The sequence below is a fragment of the Dipodomys merriami genome, unplaced genomic scaffold (assembly GCF_024711535.1).
Source record: "Dipodomys merriami isolate MVZ:Mamm:240054 unplaced genomic scaffold, mDipMer1.0.p SCAF_31, whole genome shotgun sequence".
NCBI classification, from domain to species: Eukaryota; Metazoa; Chordata; class Mammalia; order Rodentia; family Heteromyidae; genus Dipodomys; species Dipodomys merriami.
In genome coordinates, this window is record NW_027204604.1 from 1,001,419 (window position 1) to 1,025,827 (window position 24,409).

Below are 24,409 nucleotides of genomic sequence, written 5' to 3' on the forward strand. Positions count from 1 at the left end.
TGGAAAGGAACACTGAAAGGGATGCCATTGATGAAGACACACTGTGTGCACTGTACTCGTAAACTGGCAAGTTGACCTGAAACCCCATTATACAACTACTTAAAGATACTAAATATAATGTAAGAAAATACTCTAATCACATCTCAACCCAGAATATTAACAGCCACCTGAGAGCAGGTGCAGCCTCCCGCATCCTGTACACAGGGTTTAGCTCCTGTGTACCACCCCAGTGACGTGAGACTGGAGGACATGGAGGGGGCCGAGCCTGCTGCCAGACTCCTGCTCCTTTCCTACATTCAAGAGGTTGCAGGAAAAAGACATCAGCTGGGCATCAGTGAATCACGCCTGTAATCCTAGCCACTCAAGAAGCTGAGATTGGAAGATGGTGGTTGAAAGCCAACCCTGGCAGGAAAATCCATGAGATACTTATTTCTAAATAACCAACAAAAAAACTGCAAGTGGAACTGAGGCTCAAGTGGTAGAGAGCTAGCTTTGAGGGAAAAGGCTAAGCAAAAAAAGCTAGGGAACCATGCCCAGACCCTGAGTTCAAGCCACAATACCAGCATAAGAAAGAAAAGAAAAAAGAAAAGGGAGAGAGAAATGGGAAAAGAAGGTAGGAAGGAGGGAGGGAGGGAGGAAGGGAGGGAGGGAGGGAGGGGAAGGAAGGAAGGAGGGAAAGAAGGAAGGAGGGAAGGAAGGAAGGAAGGAGGGAAGGAAGGAAGGAAGGAAGGAAGGAAGGAAAGAAGGGAGGGAGGGAGGGAGGGAGGGAGGGAGGGAGGGAGGGAGGGAGGGAGGGAAGGGGAAAACACCATTAGACCAAGTGACTTTCCATTTTGTTTTAGCCTCTGCTGTCCACTGTTCTTGAAATACGAGTATTGAAAGTTAACAGGTTTGAAATAAGAGTATTGAAAGTTAACAGGTTTTTCCTCATTGCTTCTGTCTGTCTATCTATATCTGATCAAAACAAAGATAAAAAGTTTCTACTATTTGTAGTAGAAACTCTCTTCCCTGGCCTCCTTTTGACCAACCATCCCTGTCCTCTAGCTTAGTGTTCTGGTGTCTGTGCTGGGTGAGCCCACAGCATGCCAGAGCTCCTGGCTGGGAAGTCAGGCTCCAAGCTTCTCTCTGGTCTTGCCACGGAGTGGGAAGCAAAGCAGATGCCAGCTGTTTGTATGCAGCTCACGGCACTGAAGACTTCTTATTCAATTGCGCAAGTGAATTAAACAGAAACTGATGAAATTGCAGGAGCAAAAGTAAAGAGCACTGTTACTTCTGTGAATGGCTAAATGTCTTGGAAAGTCTTCACAAAGATGAGTCGCTTTGAGGGGAAAAATGGTTTTAGGGGAAGGGGGAATAGTTTGGCAGTTCCACAAAAGAGTAAATAGAATTACTTGTGCGATCCAACAATTCTACTCCCCAAAGAATCCAAAGCCAGGCCTCCACGTTTGTACAGCAAAGTTCATAGCAGTATTACAATAGCCAGAAGAGGGGGAAACGAAGCAGATATCCATCAATAAAGGTATGGGTAAGCAAAATGTATTACATACACACAGTGGAATATTAGTCAATTGGATGGATTTGAGGACATTATGTTAATTAAAAAAGACAGACATAAGAGGACACTAGAGGACAAATGTACGGTTTCACTTGTATCAGTGACCTGAATAGACGAATTCACAGATGGACAGCAGAATAAAGCTTACCAGTTGTCAGAAAGATGTTAATGGGTACAAGGTTTTTGTAAAACCCTGGAAATGGATAGCAGTGTTGGCTGTACAACACTGACTACACTGGAGGCCACTGGGTTACGTAAAGCAGAAACTCTGCATACATTTCACCACAATGTTTTCACAATTTTACCTGTAAGAGAGACAGCTATCAAATAAATAACCACAAAACAAGATGCTGAAGGTCTCGAAGGGTCCTGACTTCAGATCACTTAGAACTTGCTAAACTTCCTCACTCCAAAAATAAAAAAGGAAGAAAGAAAAAAGAAAAACAGAAGTCATATACGATCCTTAATGGATGTTTTATGCAAAACATACTACACAGATAGGCGACTGGAATAACGATGTCAAAGAAAAGCCCTTGGCCTCTCATTAGCTATCTCAGCTGGAGTCATGGCTCAAGTGGAGAATGCTTACCAAATCAGGAACCAGGCTCTGAGTACCCAACCTTAAAATAAAAATTTTTAAGCAAATAAGCAGAACACTTGCTGGGCACAGTAGCTCATCCCAGCCATCTGAAAGGCACAGATCCAGAGGATCACAGTTTGAGACCAGCCCAGACAATAAGTTAGCATGACCTCAATAAATGAGCCAGGCATAGTGGCTCACATTTGTAGTCTCAGCTATGAAAGAGGCTTAGGTAGGAAGATTGCCATCTGAGGCCAGTCCTATTCAGAAGTAAGAACATACCTTAAAAATAAAATAGAAGCAGGGCTGGGAAGGTGGCTCAGTGGTAGAGCGCTTGCCTTGCATGCATGAGGCCCTGGGTTCAAGTCCTCAGCACCACATAAGCAGAAAAAGCCAGAAGTGGCGCTGTGGCTCAAGTGGTAGAGCCCTAGCCTTGAGCTGAAGAGCTGAGGGACAGCACCCAGGCCCAGAGTTCAGGCCTCATGACTGGCAAAAATGAATAAATAAATAAATAAAATAAAAGCAAACAAACAAACTAGAGGGTAGGGCGCCTGCCTAGCCAGCCTAAGGATTTCAAGTTCAAATTCAGTACTGATCACACATATAAATTTCTGTTTCTGTACCTAGAGTCACATAGATTGATTTCTCATATGTCTTTAAGATCTTCTACTTTAACTCATTTTTTTCTTTAATTCAGGAACAACAGCTCCTGGCTGAATTAGAAGAAAAGAGGGCTTCTGATGCATAAAGGTTACAGCAGCCAGGAGCTGGTGGCTCACACCTGTAATCCGAGCTACAGGAGACAGATTTGAGGATCACAGTTCAAAGCCAGCCAGGGCAAAAAAGTCCATGAAACTGTTCTCTCCAATGAATCACAGAAAAAGCAGGAAGTGCCACTGTGGCTCAAGAGTACTAGACTTGTGCAAAAGGAGCTCAGGGACAGCACCCAGGTTCAGAGTTCAAGCCTCAGAATTGGGGCTTGAAAAAAAAGTGACAATCAGCTATCTGTGACCGAGACACCCCACAGAGGTATGGAATGCCACCTTCCTGCATTACCTTGTGCCAATGGATGCACTCTAATGTAACACCGGGAAAAATACCCACAGAGCACCCCTGGCAAAGTGCTAAGCTCCTTGCTGACCTACAAAAGCCCTACATAAGAGTATTCATTCATTTCCCTCACTGAAATGCAGCCCACCAGGGAGGAGACAGAGGTGAAACTGGTTCGTTTTACCCAGTACTTTGGGGGTTATGAAAAAAAGAAGTAACAGTCTACCTATAGAAAATTATAGCCAGAGGGAAAAAAATTAGCCTTAAAGCAATAATGCTGTAAAAGCAAGTCAGGATTTGGCTTAACACCAAGGTGTGACGTGTCCTATATCCTATGAGACAGGGCAGCGCCAGAGGAAAACACCAGAGTTGAATGTTACCTTCCATCTTCAGATATAAGTGGCTACATGGGAGAACCAAGTGGCCAATCCAATCAGACTTCTTATGGAAGGAGAATTTGATAATAGGGAGGGAGAGAAGAAAAAAAAGTCCCAGGTTAAGTGGTGTTGGTCCATCCTGGTTTGAAATGTACTTCGTGTTATTGTTTGTTCTTACTATTGTGTTCTTTTATTCTATTGTTTTTGATAGTATTGGGGTTTGAACTCAGGGTCTCACACTCTCTTGGCTTACTTGCTCAGGTGGTGTTCCACCATTGGAGCCATCCCTCCAGCTCTGCTTTTGGCTGGTTTATTTTATTTTATTTTTTATTAATAAGGTTTTAAAATTGTGAAAATACCATACAGAGCGGTTACAATTACATGAGCAAGGTAATGAGTACATTTCTTATCAAGCATTGTTGCCTCCTCCTTTGTTTCCCCTAACCATCCCTGCTCTCCCATCTCACCCCACCCCTGCCAAAGTTGTAAAGTTTGTTTTTCACCATAATGTCTTGTACATCTCATTGTTGTAATGGGTCCACCTGAATCCCTATTTAAACAATTTGTTTTTTCCCTTCCCCTCCCCAAATTATACCAACATCAAACCTTATCTGCAATAACTAGTATATGTCTGAGACAAGCAGAAACAGTCAGATAAGTTGATGTTAGGCGAAATGAACCCAAGATAAGACTCAAATGTTTTTTCTTGCTTATTTTTGTTTCTAACATATTTATAAGATGATTTTTTGTTGCTTTGTATGTCCTTCCCCCACGGTATAACCCCTGTTTTCACTGTATTTGATGCTGGCTGGTTATTTTAAAGATGAGATCTCGAGGATTTTACTGTCCTGGCTGGCCTGGAACTGTGATGCTCTGTACCTCATCTTCCTGAATTGCCTAGGATTACAGGAATATCTAGGATCACCAAGGCCTGACTTGTACTTGGTGTATTTGATGTTTAAATGCCTTCCAATGCTTCAATGTTTGTAGTGACTTGAACAGAGCCATGAGCAAATGCTGATGTAAATGCTCACTTATCCTGGCTCACTTGTGAACATTACCCCACTAATCTGCCTGGCCCCAAGTTATTCCCTTTAGTGTCTTCAAGCATGGAGAAGACATGTCGGAAAGCCATCTGTTCCAGTCCAACCAACTCATTCTCTCCTCTCTCTTTGTCTAAAGGCCTCTTGTGACAAATGAACTCATGACTTTACAAGAAAGGTTACTTTGGTCACTTTTGGACAATCCAAATAGTTCAGATTCTTCTTTATCTTAGACTTAAAATTTCCATCAAGTAGTCCCAGCTAATAATAGTTGTCTTTGTCTCGCATTTGTACAATCAGTTTAGCTTTCCAAATAAACATTTTTGTTTCCCTTACGGGGTAGACATCATGGCCTCATTCCCTACCTTCTATAACAAAAAGACAATAAGGCTGACATGCGATTTCTCACTACCAAAGCCCTGCAGGAGAAAGCAGGACTCAGAGAGGACAGTTTTCCAATGTTGCCTTTTGCAAGTTGTGAAATCCTTTCCTATCCATGGCAGTCCCTATGACAAGATACAGTTTACCTAAGCATCTTCCCTCAGGAAAAGTCCATGGTGCTCCATTATTCCTGTCACCCCATCCCACCCCTTTTCTTAGTCCTTCTCAAAATTAGTTCCTCCAAAAATTCCACCTCAGGTCTAGCAGAATATGGAGAATTCATGGGAATGTGAGCTAGGAGGAACTGCGCTTCCCTTGCTCTGGTCACTATATGCTTTTCTTTACCATCCTGGAGTTTGAACTCAGGGTGTCATACTTGCTAGGTAGGCTCTCGCACTGAGTCAGCCTCCACTCCATCTTTGCCCAGCCCCAAGCCTAGACCATAATCCTCCTTTGTTGCCCTTCCCATTGTGGGTGGGATGACAGGTGTATGCCACCACACCCAACTTCTTCCACTGAGATGAAGTTCTGTGAGCTCTTTGGGTCCAGGCTGGCTTGGGAACATGGTCTCCTGACCTCAGCCTCCCCTGTGGCTGGGATGGCAGGCATGTATCACTGCACCTGGCTGGCCACTACTTTTAATGCAAATAATTTGATTTGGGCAGGAGTTACATTATACCATCACGTTGACGCAAAAGGGTTTTCTTTCTTTTTTTGTAAAATAAAACTTTTGTTCTTATACACAGACTGTTGTTAAATCCAATTTTCCATTCCCATTCCTTTCTGGAATGATGTGGAATGAAGAGAAAGAAATAGAGAAAGGCAAGGAGGAAGGAAAGATTGTTCTCCAAGTTCAGCCTGCTTCAGAAACATCTTAAAGGTTCCAAACACAGATTACTGGGCTCAATCCCCATAGTTTCTGGTTCACTAGGGGAAGTTGGGACCCCAGAATTTGCATTTCAGACATCTTCCCACATGATGCAGAAACTGCTAGCTTAGAAAGCACTTTTGACACTATGAATGTAGTGTATACTGATGAAATTCACTCTCTAAACACAAATTCAAATGACTTATGTGCCTTTGACAATTTTGAATTCTATTTTTGATTCAGGTTTCCCCCCCCCCTGGAACTTAAGCTTCCTTTTTTTGTGTCAGTTGTGGGGCCTGGGCACTGTCCCTGAGCTCTTCACCTCAAGGCTAACGCTCTACCACTTGAGCCACAGCACCACTTCTGGCTTTTTCTGCTTATGTGGTGCTGAGGAATTGAACCCAGGGCCTCATGTATGCAAGACAAGCACTCTACCACTGAGCCACCTTCCCAGTCCAAAGCTTGTTCTTTGACATATTAAGTTAGCCTTGCCTACTACATGGTACCAGCAATTCAACATCCATTGGCTTCCTCTGGGCAGTGATCATATTAAACCATATTAAACACCACAGGGCCCAAACCAGACCCTAGATTTTTACTGGCTTCTTGGCTGGTTGGCTGTTTCTTCTATCGACAATGTGGTGTGTGTGTTGGATACACACAGATGAGAAGTCAGGAGTCCTTCTCACCTAGGCCCCCGCCCACCCATTCCCCTTTCCTCAGTGGTCCCTGGGGTGATCCAAGTATCCATGGGGCTGTGTTAAGTGTCCTAGAGAATTACAGGTGTACTGAAGACAGTCAGAGGTTCTGGAGTCAGGCAAAACCCATGACACTCCTTCCTGGAGTCATGATTTTCAAGACTACCTTGTATATTTGTTGAATGGATTGAATAACATAGGAAAGTCCAGCCCCAGTCAGAGTGCTTGTATTCAATGATGGTGAACTAATGTTGTAATTACACTCCTTATCTGGCCAAAAATCATTTTCAAAAGATTCCAAATAGATTCAGGATTTCTTACTTTATGATATAACACATGCCACCAACCATCCTGTCATCCTGGATTCACCTTCCATCCTGGGAAACGTAAGCTAGATAATATCGCTACAACAAATTCTCTAACTATCCTAAATCCTTGTCTTCTTTTTTGCTGGCACTGGGGTTTGAACTCAAGGTCTTGTGTTCATTCAGCTTGCTCACTTGCTCACTTGGCTGTCACTCTAACACATGAACCACATCTCCAGTCTGGGTGGGTGTTGATTATTTGGAGATGGAGTCTCTTGGCCATCTCTTCCCAGCTGCCCTCAAAGCCTTGTCTTCTGTATCTCAGCTTCCTGAGTAGTTAAGCGTCCACCAGCACCTGACTCTAAACTTTTGTCTTTAATAACCACATCAAAAAGCCTTCCTTCCTTCTCTCTCTCTTTTTTGCCTTTAAAAAATTGTTATTATGGGGCTGGGAAGGTGGCTCAGTGATAGAGTGCTTGCCTTGCATGCATGAGGCCCTGGGTTCAATTCCTTAGCACCACATAAGCAGAAAAAGCTGGAAGTGGTGCTGTGGCTCAAGTAGTAGGGCACTAGCCTTGAGTTGAAGAGCTAAGGGACATTGCCCAGTCCCAGAGTTCAGGCCCCATGATCTATAAAACAGTTATTCTAAAGGCAATGTACAGAAGGGTTACAGTTACATGAACCAGGTAAAGAGTGTATTTCTTTTTGGACAATGTCACCCCTTCCATCACTCTCTCCCAGTTCTTCAACCCCATCCTTATTCTCTTCTCTGTTTTTACACCAAAAACAAATGAACAGTCCTCAGACCAAAGGACAAAGGACCTTTTTTATTCTTACGTTTTAAACCTGGAAGTCCAGCTTTTCAATGAAATGCTCACTTTCCCTGTAAAGTCAGATTTCTTTATCTGCATTCCCTGTATGATTCCTGGGTAGGCTGGGCCGCTGGCCCAGCATACAAAGGGGTTTTAAGGATGACCATGGAATGGGAGTAACTGTCCATCTCCTCCCAAAAGACAGAGAAAGCAAAGCAAAACAAAACACAACCTTCTTTAACTCACCACAAACCCTTATAGTCTAGTTTTACTGGAACTAGCAGATACACAGGAATCAGGAATGCATCTCCATATCTATTGATTTATCGTGGAGGAATCTGTCTCTCTGGGTTGAAATCCTGCTAGTACTCTTCTTCTCTATCACACAAATGAACACACACAACTGCTCCTGCGGTGTCCAGTGGTTCTCCATGAGAACAACTCATTCCTTAACACACCACTCAACAGCCACACTCCAGAAAGCTTTCATGGACTGCAGATGAGTCTTCAGCCCTCCATGCCAAAACAAATTCCTGCTAACTAGAGGTAGAGATTATCTCCTAGTTAACTCCTTCACCAAGCAACTGCAGAAACTCCAGCATGCTTCTGAGGCTTCTTTTACTTATGTTTTCATGTATTTTATAGTTTATCTCCTCCTGTGTAGTTCAACAGATATTAAGTACCAGCTGTGGACATCGTGAGATGGTCCCTGTTTATCCATGAGTTCCTTGCACAGTCAGGAGACAGCAATGTCTCAACAAAGATTAGAAGCAGTATGTTCAGAAGGCACAAATGAAGGGACAGAGGTGGGGCATTTACCCTAGCCCAGTGAGGATAAAGTGCCCCAGAGAACAGAGAGAGTTAGGAGATAATCATTAATATCTGACAATACTGGTAAGGATACAGGACACTCAGCACAGTTCAGGTGATGGAGATGTGTTGACTCATCAGAAAGAAGAACAAGTACACCTTCCCCTTTCTCTTCCATGTCTTCTTGCCCTGTCTAAATGTGTGGATCTGAACACATGGAGCAATTGTTTGCCAGGTTTACTGGCACTGCACTAGGTACTGACAACTGGATAGCAAAATGTATCTGTGGATACAGAACTTTGTATCCAAACATCTGAAAGCTAGATGTGTGTAATCAAGGTTTGGCTAGGTCCTGCTTTCTTGGAGGCCTCTGGAAACAGTCCTTTCATGACTCTTGCAGCTTCTAGAACTTGCTAGCAAGCTTAGAGTGAACTGGCTTGTAGTGTGTGTGTAATGTCAGTCTCTGCCCTGGCCTTTGCATGGTATCTTCCACGCATGTCTCTTGGTAAGCATACCTTCAAGGACCTACCTTGTACAGGATGATGTCCACTTCACTAATTACATGTATGGTGACTCCATTTTCAGAGGATTAAACCTCCAACAAAGCTTGGAGGACAGGAGTCAACTCTAACAGCGAGTATTCAGAAACTCTTCCGTGTTCAACCTGACTATGAAATCCTTTAGTGCAAAGAATGTTCTTTCTAACTCTTGCTTGTCACTCCTGCCTGGTAAAATTCTCCTGGACTAACAAATTCTACCAGAGGCACACATTTCACCAATGGACAAATAAGCCCCTGAACAACCCATTCAAACATCTTTGACAAATTAAAAACAAAACAAAACTTCTTAGGATTATGTGCATACTAGCACACCTACCAGAGATTATCAATATCAACTGTCAATATTTTTAGTGGCACTGGGCTTTAAATTCAAGGCTTCTCACTTGCTAGGCAAGTACTCTACTGTGGAACCAAGCTCCAGCACTGATTTTTGCTGGTGATTTTTAAGTAAGTCTCTTGCTTCCTGCCTGGGCAGGTGTTTTGACCCAAATCTGCCTATTTTAGGCTCCCCATCTGTAGCTAGAATGGCAGGTGAATGCCACCATCCTAGCTTCTTCTGTTACACCACACCTAGTTTATTCTGTGGAGATGGAATCTCACAGACTTTTCTGCCCAAGCTCACTTGGAACCATAATCCTTACAATCTCGGCCTCCAGTGTAGTTTAGGATGACAAGAGTACACCACTGCACCCTGAGATCTTGCAAACTGTCTTTGTCTGGATGGGTATCCAATTTGCAACTCTCCCATGCTCAGCCTCCCAAATTAGCAAGTATTACAGGCCTGAGCCATCAGCACTCAGCCTTCCCAATCTTCAGTGAAGGCAATTTTATACTGTGTTTTATCCTTTCTACTTATTACATTTTATCAGGAGAATGTAAACCAGGGAGAAAAGAACAAGAGAACTTCCAGGAAACAAGTGGGTCTTTCTAGAAACTCAGAACCGTGTGAGGTGAGTTTTTTCCTACAATGCACAGTTGTAGGTAGCTCTTTCTTTCTCTCTCTCTCTCTCCTGCTCAGCTCTCCTTTCCTTGAGCACAACAGACCACTTTGGGGCTGCCTAACACACCACCTCACTGTGTGATTATCCTGAAGTGGCTCAGCAGACCCGTGCTTATCCATTACCTACCATCGCTGTGTCTTGTAATTGCCATGTCAAGACAGGTCATTGCTTGTTTCTGAGAGTAGTGGGTACCTGTAAAAAGCCTGCACAGCTGGCTCCCATGGAGCACACATCAGTTTCAGAAGAAAGCAGCAAGGGAAAACACAGATAGCTGCATTACTGTGCCACTGTATTAACTCTCCTTACAGCTCAAAGACATTCCCACAGATAAGCCCCTGTGTAACACACATCCATATGTAAAGACAGAGTAGGGAATGCATAGATCTTTTATGACCTTTATAGAAATGTCAGGAGATATGCCTTCAAGACACACACACACACACACACACACACACACACACACACACACACACACACACACACACAGCACCAAGGCTCTCCTCCCGATGAAAACACCTTATAATTCTCTATTGTTACCCCATCTCTGTTTCATTCTCTACAGATGGGCCTTTGTGCTGACTGTACATGTGCATAAACAAGTAAATTCATTCCTGCAGGTCTAAGGGATGAAGGACTCCTTTGTGCAAAAAGAGGGGTGCAGATGCGGCAGCTCCACTGAGCTCGTGAGACAGAGCCTCGTGTGGGAACTGCATAGTAGAGACCTGAACCGAATGGAGTCACACCAGAGCCAGCAGGAAAAGAGATCATGCCGTGCACATATGATGGTGAAGTCTGAAGGGAAATGAAGTCAAGACCATAATAACCCTTTCTTGGAGGAAGTCCCTCAGTCCTTAAGGACAGCCCACAGCCTGGTGCTGCGGATTCTCACAATTATTCCGCTGTTTGCTGTCCACGGAGGGACAGAGCCTTGGCAGCTAGCCTGTGTTCTCTCCACGTAGCTGTGTCTTCTGATTTTCTTAGATGACTTCCCCCCTTCAATTCCATTCTAACGACACTAACACACAGGTATTTGGGGAACACAATTCCAACACCTTGTTCCTATTTCCTGGCACCTATAAGATGCATGGCCTGTACAATAATTTAATTCCCAACTTGTATTCAGTTAAATATTTTAATGTAGGGGGTATAACTATACAACAATGATTCTAAGTAAATAAGTAGATAGCCTGTTTTATTTGCTAGAAAGATATAGATCTTTGTTTTACTCTGTTTTGTGTTGTTATATCAAAGTACTTGAGGCTTTTTAAAGGAAAGAGGTTAGGTTGGCTGATGCTTTTGGAAGCAGAAAGTGGAAGGTCTGGTCATCACACTTGTCTGGAGTCTGGTGAGGGATTTCTAGCTGTATCACAACATGACAAATGCTATCACATGGTGGTAACATGTTGAAGAGCGGCAAACAGGTGAATAGAAGAGTATGTGGGGTGGATTGCTTTAAAGCAACCTACTTTCAGGGAAGCTTGCTCAGTCCTGAAAGACCAAACTTGCTCCCACAACATAGGAAGCAATTATTTTACAAGGCGGCACCACCAAGGACGTAACTACCTCTTCTGAGGCCTACCTTTTACAATCTGTCACCTCTCCAACACAGGAACTTTAAGTGACAAACCATAGCAAGTGCCCAAGAATATCAGTTATTACATAACTTCCTTTTATTGAACTTACATGTGATGTTATCTATACCACCAAAATTAGCCCTAAGTAAATAACAGAAAATGAGTAGGTATGTACATTTTATTTTCCATATTTAGAGAGATATCTTTAAAACAAGTGTAAGAAAGTCCCCAAATCTAAATAAACTACTTTTATATTTTCTGTCAGCCACGGGTGGCTCACATCTGTAATCCTAGCTACCCAGATAGGCGAGATCTGAGGATCACAGTACAAAGCCAGCCTGGGCAGAAAAGTCTAGGGACTCTTATCTCCAATAAACCACTTAGAAAAAGCTGGAAGCAGTGCTTTGGCTCAAGCCTTGAGCACAAAGAAGGCCAGGGACAGTGCTCAAGCCCTGAGTTCAAGCCCCAGGACTGGCAAAAAAATCTCTTTCTGAAGTTAAATATTTACTTTGACAACATCTCTGGTACTTGAATCTTAGTTTGAAATTTTTCTTCAATTCACCCAAAAGGTACTGCTAAACTCCTATGGAGTAGGCAGGGCTCTAAGAATTTATCTTTAGAAAAGCAAGGGACACCACAAACATCAGGAAGGAACCGGAGATGAAGGGCAGCTCGTGCTTAAGAGCATTCAGGGCAGTACTATAGAGTGGACCATTTAGGGAAGATGTTTGACAGGGTAGCCAGGAAAACCTCCCCTTCCCCCAAAGCAAGAGGCATTTGAGGAAAGATGTCAAGGTCTAAAAAGAGCCAGCCTCATGTATAGTCAGGGAATAGCATGCTGGGTAGGCACCATAGCTCTCAGTCTTAGCAGGAAGGAATGTACAGGGTTCAAGAAATAATAGAAGTGCCGGGCGCTGGTGGCTCACGCCTGTAATCCTAGCTACTCAGGAGGCTGAGATCTGAGGATCTCGGTTCAAAGCCAGCCCGGGCAGGAGAGACCGTGAGACTCCTATCTCCAATAAACCACCAGAAAACCGGAAGTGGTGCTGTAGCTCAAGTGGTAGAGCGCTCGCCTTGAGCTGAAGAGCTGAGGGACAGCGCCCAGGCTCAGAGTTCAAGCCCCACGACCGACAAAAAAAAAAAAAAAAAAAAAAAGAAATAATAGAAGTGATCCATATGAGTGAAAGAAGTGATGGTCAGGGATGTTGGATGAGGAACAGGTTAGAGACAACTTCATCACACACAGTAAGGACAGTTGCTGAGCCTATGAAATAAGAAACCATGGTAGGACTTTGAAGACAGACTTTTTAAAATTTTTATGTTATTTTAAAGAATGTCCATGGGGTAGGTACAGTGAGATGTTTTCCTACACTTGTCCATTGTGTAGTAATCAAGAGGGTGTGTTCATCCCCTTGAGCATTTACCATTTCTTTGTGTTGAGAACATGGAAAGTCTTCTCTTCCTGATACTTAAAAAATATACAACTATGGATCTCATGGGAGTGGAGGGTAGAATAATGGTAGTCAGAGGCTGGAGAGGGAAGGGAGGAAAAGGGAAAGAAGAGAAGCTGGTAGATGGTACAAAGTTACACCTAGACAGCAGGAGCAATTTCTAGTGATCTATTGCACAGCTAGGCAAGCAGGGGATTTTGACCAATGTCTTACCAGCAGCTGCTCTGACTGCTGTGATGCAAGTGTCTGAAGGAAACACAGAGATCCACAGAAGGCCATGCATAAACAGCCCAGGGAAAGGACAAGAGCTGCGTGAGCGTGGGAAGGAGCAGCAAAGAGGTGGGAAATGGCCCACTTCTGATAGATAACTAATAAAACCTGAGAACATATCAGCTTGGTTATCTGAAACACTTGATTAGAACTTTGGCACTTTTCCAAAACTAATCAATACGACCTTTCAAAGATTCAGGTTTTGTCACTGGTGAACGAATTCCCAAAGAACTCTGTTCTGAAATGCGGTTCTACAGCAGTGTCTGCGTATCATTTGTATCAAAAACGTATATATTCTCTCTCCACCAGCAAAAAAATACACTGTCCCCAGAAAAACATGGAACACGTTTTGCTCTAGTAAAGGAAGAGTTGCATATGGAAAATTGGCCACATGGGAAGAAAGACATTCTTATTAAAAGTTCTTCCACTATCCCACCTCCTTCTGTGGTAAAATATAGTAGAATGGAGGGGTTAGGAGAAGAAGTAAAGACATCACTGCAGTAATTCTTCCAAAAGAGAAGCCACTGTGGTGGGAAGGGCCTAACCTGCTATAGTTGTTCATAGAAGACTGGGTAAAGCAAATAGAGCAGGAAGATGATGGTTGTGCCCCATAATTGGACTCTGCTCCATTGCCAACAGGAGATGGGTCAGGCCTCCTCCAACAAGGCATGATGGAAACCTCCATGGAATAGCTGTGGAATCACTTGAAGGGAAGTGCAAAGTTCATTCTTGCACCCACTCCTTCTTCATCCCACGTGGCACATTTTAATAATAATATGTGGTCCTCAGAGGAAAACTCATTGGGCAAAACTTTACAGGACAAAGTTTAGCTGCAGACCATGATTTCTTAGGACTAAAAGCTACGAAATGAAAGAAGACAGAGAGCAAACTGAGGGGCCGACTGTCTGCGAAGTTTCTACTCTGAGATGCTGGCTAGAAACTGACTGAGACCTCCACACCGAGTGAGAGCGGAAATCGCCTTTAGGAGACCCCATAATAAACTCTTGGAAGAGCAACCATGAACCTGGACCCTGAGACAGTAGGGCCAAGGGGGAACTTTTATGGTAACAGATTTTGAGCCAATTTGTAAATTGAATAGACTTATTTCTTACAAGAGTTCAAACTCAATGCCTTGGAAATTGAAAGAATAACAAGAATATAACCTCGGAGGGGTGGGGGGAGGTTCTGGGCTAGGAGTTCGCACCACTCACTCCATGCCTTATAAAATCTGAGCTAAGAAGGTGCTTCTATCTGCATTTTACTGATGTGCAAAGAGCCTCAGTAGGAGGAGGCCCTCAGACTCTGAAAAGGGGCTAAAGCAAAATTTTGAACCTACATAGATCCAACTCTGTGGTAAAGGAGCCAAGAGCATTCCTAGGGTGGGGCCTGGGAGTGGAGGGCAGCAGACTGCCTAGCTTGCAGTCCTGACTCTGCTCTTCCCTAGCTGCATGGTCTGGGTAAGTTATCGAACTTCACAGGGCCCCAGAGTACTCATTTGTCTAATAAGGTAAAAGTAGCAGCCACCACATAGTAAAGATTAAGCAACTCTTCATATAGGTGAAGAAAGCACTTACCACAGTTCCTACTACACAGTAAGCACTGTGTTTGTTAGCAGTAATTAGCTATTATTATTATACAATCATTAAACTTTCTTTCACCACAGCCACGTCACATTACTTTTACGGCCTCCTCTGCTCACATTAATAAGTAGACTCTGGTGATACCACAACTTTGTGCAAATAAGTAAATTTCCTTATGAGGCAAGCATGCCTTTTGACCAGTTTGGAAAAAAAAAACCCAGAGATATCAATAGTCTTTGCAAACCAAGTGTTCCTCACACCTCATGGATATCTTTGTGAAGTGGTTACTGGTTGTTGTGCTGTGTGTGTGTCCACCATGCCTCCCAGGCTGGGTCAGTATGAAAAGGGTTGTTGGTCGCAGAATTATTTTCAACCAGAGCACAGCATAACTTCTTCTTCATTTTTTTTTTATCCAGTAGCACACTTTTTGCAAGTCTAATTTAACAGACAGCTTTTTTGGCTGACCTCTTTTTATTTCACACCCCCTTGGGCAATAGAAGAAATGAAAGCTGAACTGTATGTGTATGGGACAGAGAGAGAGAGAGAGAGAGAGAGAGAGAGAGAGAGAGAGAGAGAGAGAGAGAGAGAGAGAGAGAGAGAGAGAGAGAGAGAGAGAGAGGGAGGGAGGGAGGGAGGGAGAGAGAGAGAGTCAATATCATTAACTCCACTCGTGCTGTATTTCCTGCAATGATAATTACCTTACTTTTTAGTCTTAAGACACTTGGATCTCTTAGAAAGCAGGTCTAGGCTATTTACCTTAAACCTGCACCAGAATGACTTAAGATATTCGTTTCAGAATCTTTTCCAGATGTGAAACATACAGAATTCCTATACAGGAGTTCTATAAAGAGTGAATGATCCGCTCTTCGAAATTATTGTTTACTTATTTAGCTTCAGAAACAACAATTTACTCTTTGACCTTCAAATCACAAAACAGAATAATACACATGTTCAAAGCAAATTAAATAACTAAACAAATAAATGCATATAAATGAGATCAGGATTTAGCCACTATTTTATATATTTGCAACTGATCTGGTCTATATACAAGATATCATCACATTTGACCAACTAGTTACTTTTGAAAGTAGAGTTCACAAATCATTAAAATCCAAGAAAGGAGTCAGAGAAAGCAGAATGACAGCTGTGTTTTATTGGACTCTGCTCAGTCAAGCTTTGATAAAGCACCACGCAGCAAAGAACTTCCCTTGCTAAACTATTGTTTGGCCCTCATTCTCTATAAAAATGACCCAGACAAGGTCTTTGACAGACATGGTCAAGAAATGTAGGTTCCTTTTCAATCCACTACACATATTTCACCTCAATCCATTCATCTTCCTCTGGTTGACAAAGACCCACAATCTATTAAGCTGACAACCAATATTAGTGGTTTCTCATTAAAACCCCCTATAAAAGGTGACAAATTTGGTGGATTTTTTTCCTCTGATGCTTTATGATAGATAAACCTAATACATTGTCCTGCTTCCCCAGAGTATTATTTTTACATGCTGTTATTCTGGAGTTAACAAGTTTGTCAGAAAAAAAAAAAAAAACATGGTAACTGAACTGACTTTCACAGAGAACTTAATGCAATGTTCTTCCCCTTAGATGTGTCCAAGATAAAAATTCAAATCTAAGAGGTGGAAGAAAGGGAATTAACCTTGTTGGGCACCCACTCTCCCCTGAATTCATTTCACTCACAACACACACACACACACACACACACACACACACACACATACAGGAAGTCAGGAATTACTAATGCAAGCTTGGTTCATAAAGGGTGGATGCAGGAATGACACACCCAAGTCCCAATGTGTGACATTAATTAACCAAGCATAATGGAGGCAACTCCCACACAACACTGTGTACACCATTTAGCCATACCCATTCCTTTCTCTGTCTAATCTTCCCAGATATCCCTAGAATAAGTATCACTGGGCTCAAAGGATTCTCTTTGAGTCGGGCAGATGACTCAAGACCCTCAGATTTATGTCTTTGCCCATTCAAGGAGCCAAAGGGCCAGATGACCCCCAAATTCTCTTAACTGTTGCTATTATGTTGACACAGTTTGAATGTGTCATCTAAGGGTTTATTGTGAATTAGGAGCTTGGTCCCTACTTTGGCAGTGTTAAAAAGTAGTGAGTAAATTAAGAGGTAGACTCTCCCCAAGGATGAACTAATTCAGGCACGGTCCTCAGCAGACACTAGAGGAAAAATGAACTGTGCAACTTGTGTGCAGGGAAGGGGGAAGAGAAACTGGGAGAAAGTGAAGGAAGAGGTGACGTTGTCCAAAAAGAAATGTGCTCATTACCTGACTTATGAAACGATAACCCTTCTAATAATGACAACAAAATAGTTTTCTAAAAAAGAGGTTGAGTCTCCTTTTCTGCTCAGTGCTCTCCTTTGGGATTTCCAGGTGCAGTGACAACAAACTAAAAGCACAATCTTGCACCTTCGGCTGCATCTCCCCAACAGACAGATTTTTATCCCGGCTGAACTTGTTTTCCTGTCATACTGGCTTTATGTTAGCCTAAGAAGATGCATTAAGAGTGAAAGCTTTCCAAGCAGAGGTTCTAAAGGACTCATATACAGAGAAATTAATTTTCATCTGTATACATGTTGACTAGTTAAAAACCTGACATGTATTCTCCAAGTCCCCTACACAAAGTTCATTTATGTAATAAAATTGCCCGTTTTCATAAATATAAGGAGAATTTTCACCCTATTCATTCAAATTTCCAAATAAGTATAATCCAGAGCAACTAGAGCATATGGGTATCAATCCTTTTCTTATTTCAAAGTACATCTGCTTTTCAACCACATTGTCACACATGAACATCAACATCAAGTTCCCAGAAGTCTAAGTCCTCTTTAGTGTCCCTCTCATGTCCTCCCTGGAGATCTGCCTTCTTCTGATCTCTTCTTATCTTTTGGCAGTGAGTTCCAAGTCACTGATACTCTCAATAAATCCACCATTGACATCCATAAGAATACAGGGATACAGTGTTTGCCAAGCATATACAAGGCTCTGGGTTTTATCTCCAAAAGTATAAAAAAAGAATCTGTCATCACAAAGCTGATTCTTCTGCCAATAGTGACCCCTACATCCTGCCTTAATATATATAAAGATACTTCAAGTATCATTTCCCTGGAACCATCTCTCCAGCTCTGCCCTTATACCAACACAGTGTTCACAAGACATTATAAGGTATCTGGTTGTGTGTTTGCATATCTGCCTACCTCCCCAGAGTCAGGGCTTTTGAACAGTGTTTCAGTGTGCTCAAGAGCTGCCTGGGGAGCTCTTTAAAATGTAGATTCTGATTCTGTGGGTCTGGTATGGAAGCTGAGATTCTGTATCTCACATAGCTTCTAGGGGATACTGAAGCTGCTATCTTAAAGATTCCACTTGAGTAATAAGCTTTGAAGAATGCATGTGAAATGTTCAGAAACTACTGGGTACATGAGAGAGGGCAGAGGTCAGGGCTGCTGCCTTCATAGAGGACAGAAAGTGTGTCGGGAGAAGATGGATTAGATGGAACAGAGAGTGTCTGAACAGAAAAGGAAGGAGGAGAAAATCAGTGAAGAGATAGGAGGAAGCAAGAAAAAGGGAGGAAAAAACTTTCAAAGGCCAGGGAGGCAGAAGAAATAAGAAGGAAGAGAAGAACAAAGGAAAGAGATGAGGAGAAATGGGTCAGATGACTTCTATTGGTGGAATCTTGCCTACAGTTTATGTCTTTGCAGATGAAGAGTTTGACTTCTGAACAAATGCTCTCCAACCGTGGGTTCTCCAGCCATCCATGCCACAGAAGAGAATATACACATAGCTTCACTGTTTTGTTCTAAGCTCTCCCTTCGTGAGGAATCAAGGACAAGCTACTACTGTAAGTAATAAATGAGGGCCCACAGCATGACTGTGGATGCACACAATAGTTTCTATCAGCTAAGAGCATCTGCAACAGCACAAAGTCATCTAGCTGATGACCCCTCAGAAAAGCCCCAACAAAAGTTACCTGATACAGTTCAATCCGTTGTTCAGGCACTCTGGCTTTGGGATTCTGCAAACGAAAGACTCTGAACTCTGCTTTCACCAAATTGGAAGCGTTTTTCTCCATCGTTGAGACATCAAAACGGACAATTCTGAAGTAGGGTCTGTAGAAAGTGGGCGGGATGGCATCTGTAAAAGGTTAGGGCAATGGTTGAAAAGGATAAAAATCCACAGTATAACCCCCCCCCCAAAGAAAAGATCACAGCAGGAAAGCATCCTGAAAAAATCAGAAGGGAAATATCTACAGAATGATTTCATTTCCAATGGTCAATTTAATACCATTAACAATTTAACCAAGGGGGAAAAAAAAGAATGAGCTAACACAAACATGTGCATTTGGTCACAGGAGTAGCAGATTAACAGAGATTAACAAACCACTTGTAACTACATTTGAGGGCAAGCAGTTAACCCTGTCCTTTGAAGGTTGACAGAGGGTGTAGAAAATCCTAGATGGTTAGAAACTGGAACAAGTTCATGACAGTTGATGCCTGCAGAAAGCTGTCAAGCTTGCATACACTAATCAGATGTGCCAAGAAAATAGCTCCAAATGGCAAGCAATTCACCGGGTTTTTTTTTCTTTTTTCCCTTGAAAATTTGGTATCTAAATACTTTATTTTTATTTGGGCACCTTTTTGTATCTTTTCTGGCTTCAATAGTTTGGGGTTTTCACACACAATGCATATGATCAAATGAGAGCTAGGAAATCTGGATAAACTGGTTCTATTAGATCCAGTGTTAAAACTCTCTTTCTCTGTCTCTCTTTCTTTCTCTTCCTCCTCCCCCCCCCCCATCCATGCAAGTACTGGGACTTGAACTCAAGGCTTGGGAAATATCCTTTAGCTTTATTTCTCAAGGCTTGTGCTCTACCACTTGAGTCACAGCTTCATGTCCAGCTTTTTGCTGGTTAATTGAAGATAAGAATCATGGACTTTCCTGCCCCAGTTGGCTTTGAACCTTGATCCATAGATCTCAACATTCTGAGTAGCTAAGATTATAGACATGAGCCAGGGCTCTTGGCTAAACATCTGTCATTCAGGATAATGGCTGCTGGTAGGATGCAATCCTAACTAATAGAGTCAACACAAATTACTTCAGTTACAAAATGATGTCGACAGAGTTCAAGACAACTTCAAGTTCATGGGCTGCTTAGTTTTGCTTTTATTTTCTAGCGATCTGAAATTACCCTTGAATATTCAAGTGAGGGATATCCAAAGTCTACCCCAAGACAAAGGCAGGTTAATACTATCCTTCTGCTTTTATATTTTATATCTAATATCCACCTCTGGTGCACCAACACTGGACAGCCCCTTCTACTACAAATATACTTGTACAAATCTTCTTCCACATCTCCTGCAAATTTACCTTCCCCATTCCAGAAAATTCCATCTAATCTGGTGGCTCCATATCTTTCTAACTTTTGTTCTATTATGCTTCATTACACGTAATCATTCACAGTTGTTTGTTTCTCTACAAATGTTTGTATTACTTTTGTACTCTGCTTGTTTATTGTGTTCTCTCCTATGCACATTTAAGCATATTGAAACTGTTTTCTAATTCTCCCTGATTCCTCTCCCAGACACCAACACACACACACACACACACACACACACACACACACACACACACACACACACACACACACACACATTCAGGACAAGACTCTATATAATAGTTCACCAAATATCTACTGTTTGTGTAGTTGGTCATTAATGGGAATCTTGAAAGACTCGGGTATTCAGCTATGGGCAAGGCAAACTTCTTATTAAATAAGCAATCTTGCTGATCTTAAACTCGAAATAAATACCTTTCATGATTTCTTAGGAAATTCATGGCCTGACAATTACACTAAGAATAGAAGAAGAGGAAAAGAGGAAGGAAAGAAATAGGAGGAGAAGGAAGAGAAGGAGGAGCAGCAGCGGCAGCTAGAAACATGTGGCCTTTTCCTCATCTAAAGAGCTCTGCATTTTTATTTTTCCTTTGTGTAGACTTTCTTCCATCCTTTTCCCATAGACTTGAGACTCCAAATCCAGGCTCATAAAAAGCTGTGAATTCCAACTCATGGTGTGCTCCATGCTGGTTTCATAAAACAGCTGTGTTATAGTTGATGACTTTGTAGATGGTGAACCGTTACGTTTCAGAAATCTACCAACAAACCACAAGCCCCCTCCCCAGTCTAAAGCATCCAGATTCTGGAGAAAAAGAATAGTATTCATGCCCTTCCAGTGATGACCCCATGATGACCCACTGCCTCTCAACCCTTGGAATAGCTGGTGGGAAGTTATCAGGCCATTAAACGTCAGTACCAACGTGGAGGTTTATAAAGTCCCTTAGCACAGCAGTCTGAGAGGAAGCATCTTTTTCTCCTTTGGAATATGTCCATCCCAGTGATTAGAAAAGCTGTTCCCTCCTAACCATGTGCATCTAAAACCAACCCAGGTGCCCAGAGTGGTCTAAGCAGGACTGGGGCCAGGTTCTCTGGCTTTGGGTACTTTTTTAGCCAGAACTTTCCACGGGCTGAGTGGCTCCATTCATCTTCATTTATCTTCCCCATTAGACAGTAGAAGCTTCTAACATCCTTTGTCGGGGGGCGGGGGGGGGAAGCATCCTGGGAAGAGCAAGGCTACTTTAATGTATTTCCTGTCATCAGCAACAGTAAACAACTCATTCAAGCACCCCCATTTCTGTCATGGAGGTCCCATGGTCTGTTCTGCTTTTGCAGACACCCCTTTTTCACACCCACCTGCCTCAACTGTATCCTTCCATCAAGTTAGTAAATAAGTGCTCTGGAGATTTATTTTCATTCTCTTTGGTGTTTATTAAACTGTGAACGAATTTTTTTTTGCCCCTCTCTGGTTTTCTGCCCATACACTCTTCCTTTTTACGGCTGCCTTAGGCCATGGGGTCAATTTTGTTTCTTCTTCTTCTAAGCAAATGGTCCAATGATCCTGTCATAGGCTTTTGAGCTCTGGAGGGGCATGTGCAAATATTTACAAGAGTAGCTTGATAGTTAAGTCATTGTTCTGCTCTGCTCCTCTACATGGCAAGCAGTGCTCCGTTGCACTGTCTCTTCAGAACTATTTAGGAGGTTTATATTGTAACTGTCTGATCAAAACAAATCTGCATTTGGGTTCTTGGTTTATAAATAGAAGCAGGACAGCGTGCTGTGGAACAGCCCTGACCACTGACTCTGCGCTGGTCCCATCACCCCAGGGAAGTGACCAAGCCTGGAGAAAGCACCATGTCAAAAGCACAACAGAACCTGCTGACTGAACAACTTGCTATTTTCAAAGGCCAGTCCCAGCTGTCCCCTGCTGTCATCTGCTATGGGTCACAAGCCAATGCCCCCACCCTGGATGATGGGCTTGAGCAACCTGCCACATGTCTTCCCAATTGGGAGGGGAGAAACATTGCTGTGAATTGCTCTGGCAATTCACCCTTCAGTGCCTTGGGAGACATGGTGCAAGAAGCTGAAAGGAGCCCATCCGCAAGCAGCCAGGATAGGCTATGGGCTCACTCTCTCAGCTCTGGGCGCCAGAGTAGCAGGGTAGGTGTTTGATGGTTTGCACAGCCCTGATCCACCCGCTTAAGTCTTGGAGGGATGGAGCTTTTTTCCTCTGCTTCCTCCAAGAACTCATTCCCCACCCCACCCCCTCCATTCGGAATGGGAGTTTTCTCTGAAGTTTTCTGTAATTCCAATCCCAGTTCCTACTCCAGTGCCAGGTGGTCAGGTACTTGTGCCTGACCTTGGCCAACTTACCCACACTCATATCCTGGCCCTCTCCTTCCTCTCAATTTCTGACCCACTTTTTTCAGTTCAATCAAATTGATTTTCCTTCCACCCTTCTCAACCAGCTGGCCAGCTCTGTTCCTGCCCCATGCTTTCCCTCTCAGGGAAAATCTTACACAGAGAGATTCCATGTGTCAGTAAGTGAGTGGTGTCCTCCACATCTCAATTTCTGGCTTCATACCCCTGCTAAATCAAAGTTGGAGAAATGGAGCGGGGAGAGGGAGGAGGGATTCTAACTTCTTATTGATTTCCAAAGTAACAGTGTACAGAGAACTGAAATAGAGTATTGAATCATATACAACTGTATGAACGTTATATGTTGATCTGAATCTGTTCCAAACTATTGATTCACTTATACATTTTCTCTTCCCTTTGTAAGTCCCTTGAGCTCAGAGAATTTTGCCGACTGTTCTTTGGGTCTTAGGTAGCACAAAGCTGGGTTGGCAGTCATAGGCCCAGAGCAGGTGCAAAAAAAAGATTCCCCATGCTCATCAAAGCCTCATTTTTTTAGTTTGTAATACTCTGTGATCACCCTCTTGAAATCTTTAATAATTTTCTCTTCAAATTCATGCTTCATAAGGTCTACCAGAGAGGAAGGCTGAAAACGCAGCTCTTGTGCTAATCCGCCTCCCCATAAGTCTTCGCCTCCTATCACTTAGCCTTGAGCGTTCCTCATCTCATGCAGTCTTTCCTGGTTCAAACACCTAGTGACCATGACTATCCTCAAGAACTAGGGATAGGCATATAACTAGTGACATGTCAGGGCAGGACATGGTGGCGGCTAGCTGTTTCAACCGAAAGCTGGCAGTGACACAGTGTATTCAGTGGGGATGACTTGGTAGACTTCCAATCATGGATCAAGTACATCTCATTGCACGGCATGCAATCATATGGGCTGGAACAGTGGCTTTATGAGAAGACACATGCCTGGTTCTAGAAGGTATGAATCTACTGGCTGGTGTCCGGGTCACCCAGCAGCTGGTGGCTGTACATTCTCAGCTGTACAACAGGGTCCTTAATTAAATGCTTCTGAGAGTCTCTTTCAGTCTGGGGGTATCCTTGTACCCAAAGGAAAAGAATTGCAAATAGCCCATTAACACACACACACACACACACACACACACACACACACACACACACACACACACATACCAGCACACACCAGATATGGAGGGGGAAGAGAGATAGAAGGATAGAGCAGAAAGGCATGAAAACAAACAAAAAGTTGTACATGTATTCCAGAATCTTCAACAGCCCTATATTATTGAGTTTTGAACAAGAATCTTTCCCACTATTTCCATTTCAAAGAAAGATGCTGTGAATCCTGCACAGAGCCTGGCTACAATGATGATGATACACAGATCCCAGTATGTGCAGCTAAAGACCTTTAAGGCCATCTCCCTTCTAACTCTAAACCAACCAGAGCTTGGCTGAGTGACAACAAGGACATTCTGTGGTTCCCCAGAACTTCTTCCTTCATCTATATAATGAGGTAAATACACAGTCAATGATGCTGTCAGGACTGCATGAAGAAACAGAGGGGAAAGTCGGAGCCCTGAGCCCAGCACAAATTTCCACTTGGGTTCCTCCCTGTCGCCATTCCCATAGTGCAGCAAAGATGCCAAGTGGCCACTGGGCCCTCATGCGTGCCCTGGGAGA

At 43.0% G+C, this 24,409-nt stretch overlaps 1 protein-coding gene across 3 annotated transcripts in view; it reads right to left on the bottom strand.

Moving 5' to 3' along the window:
* The window catches only part of Tgfb2 (transforming growth factor beta 2), an 88,437-nt gene that overhangs the window by 16,703 nt on the left and 47,325 nt on the right, over nucleotides 1–24,409 (bottom strand). For all 3 annotated transcript variants that reach the window (XM_070041478.1, XM_070041479.1, XM_070041480.1), the window contains one exon: nucleotides 18,929–19,092. In XM_070041478.1, coding sequence (XP_069897579.1) covers nucleotides 18,929–19,092 — 164 coding nt within the window. The remainder of the gene's footprint in view (nucleotides 1–18,928; nucleotides 19,093–24,409) is intronic.